Below are 6,161 nucleotides of genomic sequence, written 5' to 3' on the forward strand. Positions count from 1 at the left end.
AGGCTTTTAAAGTGAGCTTCTTTATCTATAAAATCAAGATGATTTTATCAGTCCTACCTCATCCTGAGAATTATAAGGACTTTAAAATAAGACAAATCCTGTTAAAATAAAACACCAGTTTGTAAAGAGTTCTGTGTCTCACTCCATGGCCACATATTTTATGCAGTATTTTATAGGATAGAATTTCTAGTTCAATGAAGCAGTCCCTCAGTTATTAGCCTGACATTTGGCGTGTGAATGGGGTGGGATAGGTATCTGAAAACCCGTACATAATTAATTTTAGCCATTAAAAACACCTCCTCCATGACCTTATTATTTTTATTTTTTAAGACCATACTTACAGGGAGAAATTTTTTTCTCCTTTCCTTCTGCTGTGTTTGTTAATACACAATACAATGATCAAAAAGCTGAAGGCAGGGAGCTAGTCATGATGACAGACGGCTCCCTCGGGCATTCTTAAGTTAATGCCCGGTAGGGCGCTGTGAGGGAAGATTTCTTACACATGCAGCGGCCCAGATGAACCTCCACTGGCCTTTCATGTGACCCACCAGACCTTAGTATTCAAACGAGTCCTTTAGAGAGGTCACATGCCTGAGGTAGTAAAACTTCTAACATATGTTAAATTTTCTACTCACTGTTGCTTCACAAATTAGAATAAAGCCTTGTAGCTTTGTTGCTGACATACTTTTGGACTTTGGTTTTCTTTTGATATATTTTACCATTTTAAACACAAAAATCTTCATCTCCATCCCCACCATGATCACTCCTGCTTTTGTCCCCCCAAAGTGCCAGAACCACTTCACTGCTCCTGAATGCACAGCCCACTTAAATTCAGATTTTGTGCTGGAATTTTAAGACAAGAATATACCATGTTTATCTATAACCACTCCCCCCTACCCTTCCATAACTTTATTATCTTTGTTGTTTGGTAGCATCGTATCATAAAGTGTCCTCATTTCAGTTTAAAGATGGGCATTCAAGCTAACATCTTTTCAGGTTCTGGCTAGGAAATCAGCTCAAAAGTAATTCAGGTGACAGAGTCCCATCTCCACTGGATGGATTATGTTCCAGTTCAGAATGTAATCCCAGGCGCTGTCAGTGTTCAGAACCTGCTGGTGCCATCAACTTCCATTGTCCACTCTCGCAATGTGAGTGCAGGAGGAGAACAAGGAGCGACCACAGCCTCAAGGCCACAGTGGGGGAATTCTGGGGAGGTTTCACGATGCCACATAATGCCATTAGAAGGCTAGACATTAGCACATCTTCAAGGGCAGTAGCTTTCGGGGGTATTCATACACGAACTATCCGCCAGAGCAGGCCTTAGTGATTTGTCTTCACCTGAAATGTTGCGCACAGGAGCCAGGATTCCAAATACTCGGTAACTTCTCTGTTCCCTAGACCCAGGCTGGTCAGTGTAGTCGCCCCCTGTCACTTCTTCATGGCTCCTGAGCACTTGAAATGTGGCTCATCCAAATCGAGATAGCTGTAAGTGTAAACTACACACCTGAGTTCAAAGGCTTAGTACAAAAAAATAAAATCCAAAATTTCTCAGTAATTTTGATATTGATTACCTGTTGAAATTATAATATTTTGCGTATATTTGGTGAAATAAAATACATCATTAAAATTAATTTCACCTGTTTCCTTTTATTTGCTTTAACATGGCTACTAGAAAGTTTAAAATAACATTATGTGGCTCATATTATATTTTTATTGGACCTAGACCCCGCCCCCCATGATCTGAAGAAGACCCATTGTTCTACGGGATTCGTTTCCCCGCCCTGTCTCTGGGCCTTCAGCTTCAACAGTGGGGCTCTAGGGTGCAGTCACATTCTGTGGCGGTGTCCCCATGTCCTTGGCTCTGAGGGAGCTGGTCAATGCCCAGTGTCTATGTAACTTGAAGCTTAATAGAAGATAGACCTTTTCCAGGCCTCTCACTAGCCGAAAGTGTGTCCTTTCCGCAGTGTCATCTGTTAGCGACCATCCATCTCATTCTCAGTGGAGAAAAGGACATCTTTGCTCACAGGCAGTCCCTCTCAGAAGCAGCTCGTGGGGAGGCTGATGGAGCACAAAAATGTGGCGCTCAACTGTTAACATCCTGTGTTGTCCCATTGGGTGGTGTTGCTTGTAAGATATCAGAAGGCGCCCACTCATGTGAACTCTTGCTTGCTTTATAGCCAGATGGGCACTTGGGTAGCAAATCACATTTTAGGAGCAGCAGGCTCATTTTCCCAAATATGGAGACTGTCCTATCTGGTTTGTAATGAATGAGTCAGAGTGCTGGAAATCCCATCTTGGTAGTATTGGATTGTAAGTGTATCGTGCCTAAGTTGAGAAGGTGTGAGGAGGACACACTGCTAGAGAAATTTGAATCTGTGTGGCCTTCATGCACGTGCCCAGATGACTTGAGAAGAGATTGTTTGTGATAGTTTTTATAACTATCAAATTGTACCATTCCAGATTTCTTACGTGTTTTGTTTAAAAAGTCCGGAGCTGCTGTTGCAGGCAATTCTGACCACAGGTGGCACATGTGTGAGCTTCAGGTTGGCCTGGAACCAGAGATCTGTGAATCCCTGACTTAGCATCACTAGGCTGCAGCATTAATGGCAGTTTGGGACTGTTGTTCTTTGTATGGTGCCCCATTTGGGAAACGCAGGACATCTGGGCCCAGTTGGGGATTTTCCAGTGTGGGCTATAAAATGGATCTGTGTGGCAACCCTGCCTGCTGGCTGGTGAAGGTGGGAGACAGGGGGCCTCTTATTAAGGCCAAGCAGTCAGGATTTCAGTGTCTTCAAGCCTTCCAGGGACAGCGTTTGATCACAAAGATGCACATTGTAAAGCTGCTTTCATTAGAGTTGAAATTTATAAAAAAAGAATTAAACAGTTCTTAGCATCAGCCACTGCTGGTTAACAAGCACTGCATTTAAAGTTAATTATGTTTCACTATGAACAGCAGGAAGGGACCATCAACATATTAAGCAACTCACATTTTTCCATCTGTCACTTTAAAACAGCCTTTTGATGATAGTTTTTTTACTCCTTAGTGAAAACAAGATTGTTGAAATGTCTAAAAATTATGTAGCTTTCATACACTTGTGGATTTTGCTCCCTAAACATACTTATTTATGGTCTAAGAATTAAACCATTAAAATTATGGTCTAAGAAAGACCAGTTGAATATCCCACTAATTTTCTTTTCTGTCTTTTCTTTGTTACAGATTCCTATGACCCTAGCAGAGTGGAGAGGGTGTGATGAGATGCCAGTGAAGTGTGGGCTAATCGAAGTATTTGCTAATTGACTGTTCTCTGATTTTATCTGCCAGCCAGCTTGCCGGGCGGGCTATCAGCTGGAAACGGCCGGCTTTCAGTGCACTACGACATCCATTACCACTACCACCAGGAAACTCCTCATCCCTACAGAATAGCTTTGTGGAAATAAAGCAGCAGTTCATTGAGACCATCTGTTTTTACAGCATGAAGAGTTAATACCTATATTTAGAAAAGAGTCGCTTAGACTCTCCTGAATGTCGGGGTTAGCCATCATGGTTCAGTTGACAATTTGGACATGGACGATACAGTGAATGGTTTTGAAAGTACTGTGAATGTCATAAATTCCCCTTTGCATTTCCAGGGCCTGCTGTCCGTGCTCATTTTAAGGAGCTTGGGACATAGGCTGTTGCCTAGTGTTTCTGCACTTTGAGTTTAGGGAAATGTGAATGACTATATCTGATCCATTTCTAATCAATTTGGCCTTCTGCAGCTGGAAGGAACTTTACTTACAAGTAACTTGCTATCAGAGAATAAAAGCAATATCTTTTAAGTTCCGAAAAGATTAAAACTCGTACTATGATGTACTAAGAGTATTATTTATCTGGTAATGAAATGCTTTGATCGTTTGCAAACATACCATTGTCTGCTTTGCACTCAGTATTATCTATCTATTTTTATTTCCTGTATGGATGTTTAGAAATTCTTTGTATGAAAAATAATTACTGGTTTAAAATAGACCATTTTAACAAAGTAACTATATTTCTTTTTACAAAAATGCTATTTTTCTATGATGTAAACAGTTGTTAGGCGGCAGATTTTTAAGGAAGTATTATTTTATTTAAGAGTCTGTATCCCTTTGTATGAGAGGGACCCAGATAGAGTTCACGTCTGCTTTAAAGCATCTATCCCTTACCCATTCACACTTCTGCTCCTTCTATTTTATCTTAGAAAGGGATGTCAATGTAGACATTTTACAGGGTTAATCAAACTGTCAGAAATAATTTTTTTACAAATGTAACTGTAGAGTTATTTGTGAAAATAACCCTCTCAAAACCAGCCAATGTCTTTATAGCAATTTTTACTGCCATATCTGTAAGATTTACCAAAAAGTGTAGTTTCATCTTTGTATATCTGTGGGGATCTGCCCTGAGATCATACTTTCCTCCCAACCCCACCCCCTGCCCCTTTGAGAAATATGTATTTTTATCTAGAATGATCCTTAATTGGTCTCTGCATATTTTTAAAAGTGCTAGAGACATTATATATATGCCAGTACAAAAGCATTATGAGGCCTATGTATTCTACTGTGTTTACTATTGCATTAACCTGCACAAAGTTTATGCATTTTTTATGCATTTGTCCCTCCTTTCTAAGTGAGGTATTCTTATTAGCTAACATATTTCCTGAGTGGTTCTTGTCTCCTTCCACCCTTCCTTCTTCCCTCCCTTTCTTTCCTTTCCTTCCTTCCCTATTTCTTTAATTATCTTCCTCTTTTTTTCTTTTTCTTTTCTTTGTTTAAAATTTTTTTGAGAAACCACCTGAGCTATTTTTAGACATTTCAAATTCCTAAAATGTGAACTGTTGGGTGGTCTACAATTTGGTCCCAAAACGACTCTGACCAGGCTTTTATTTTTATCTGCGCCATATGATTTTATTTCATAAGAACTTAATGTATTTGGACTGTAATAAACAACACAGAATCTAAGTAATTCTGAAAAATCTTTTCAGATACACTTATCTACAGTCTTGTTTCTTACCTATAACTCACAGTCACTTCTTTCCAGATTTTGGCTCATGAAAAGTTATAATAGGCGCTCGCTTTCACAACACAATGAGATGGGCCAAGTTTCTGTTAGGAATGGCTGAAACTGTTTTTCCCAGGAAAAATTTAGTGGGAAAGAGGTCGCTTACTCTGTTATAGTTGGTGACTCACTTAAGTCATCTCTCTGGTAGAACTAAACGAGGGTGGTTACCTGGAGGCGTTGTGGGCGTCCTGCTTCCCTATTTAACTGCAAATGAAAGAAGGTGTACGTGTGTATGTATACATACGCAGATACATATATATGCACATATAAGGTAGACACACATATATATAGATATATTTTAACTCTGTTCTGACTCTCTTTGAAATTTTGTTGATCCCGTCTAAAGACTCTTTTCATCAAAAGAATCAAATTTTAGTTTACTCTTCAAGAGAAATAGAAGGATCCTAAAGGGAAAAAAAAAACATTGTATTATACCTTGTGTGTATCACAAAACAAAATATGATAGTCTTCTATTTTGGTTTATTCTAAATTGTTGCATCATAGCTTTCTGAAATGATTCTGAATTTAGTTGAAATTATCAATATTTTAATCTTAATTTCTAGATTTCAGCCTGTACAGGAAGCGTTTGGGGGAGGGGGAACTTTGAAAATTGGACTTTTAAACTTGCATATTCTGAGGTAAATAACAGCCTCTAATCAAAAATAGCTTTCCCAGAGGTTTTGAACTTAATTACTCTTATATTATTTCTATTTCTCATACATACAAAGCTCTTCATTATTATTTTGTGACTGGAAAAAATCTTTTCATATTTTGTGTTTGTCATTGTTTTTCTCATGTGTATGACTTACTTTTGGTATTTAATCATTTGGGGCTTATAAAATTAAAAGTTCTAATTTTGACTATTTGGACCGAAAATTATATGAGCAATCATATGTTAAATGTATTTGTATTTCTTAATTTGCAAAAGAAGGGGGAAATGTTGGTAATATAGCTCTAATGACCTCTTTGAAGAAAATTTCTGAATAATTGAAAACCACATATCTTTATTATGATTTTAAACCTTACATTTCTGCAAACGACAGAAAACTCCTCCCTGAGATGCACAGCCCCTGACTGCATCTTCAGA

General features: G+C 38.5%; 1 protein-coding gene across 1 annotated transcript in view; it reads left to right on the forward strand.

Moving 5' to 3' along the window:
- JCAD (junctional cadherin 5 associated) overlaps positions 1–5,937 on the forward strand; it is a 43,684-nt gene extending 37,747 nt beyond the window's left edge. The window contains 1 exon segment of the mRNA XM_033106019.1: positions 3,218–5,937. Within this exon segment, the coding sequence (XP_032961910.1) occupies positions 3,218–3,252 (35 nt within the window). The 3' untranslated portion in view covers positions 3,253–5,937.
- Positions 5,938–6,161: the final 224 nt, after the last annotated feature.

Source organism: Rhinolophus ferrumequinum, chromosome 5 (genome assembly GCF_004115265.2).
Source record: "Rhinolophus ferrumequinum isolate MPI-CBG mRhiFer1 chromosome 5, mRhiFer1_v1.p, whole genome shotgun sequence".
Lineage (NCBI taxonomy): Eukaryota > Metazoa > Chordata > Mammalia > Chiroptera > Rhinolophidae > Rhinolophus > Rhinolophus ferrumequinum.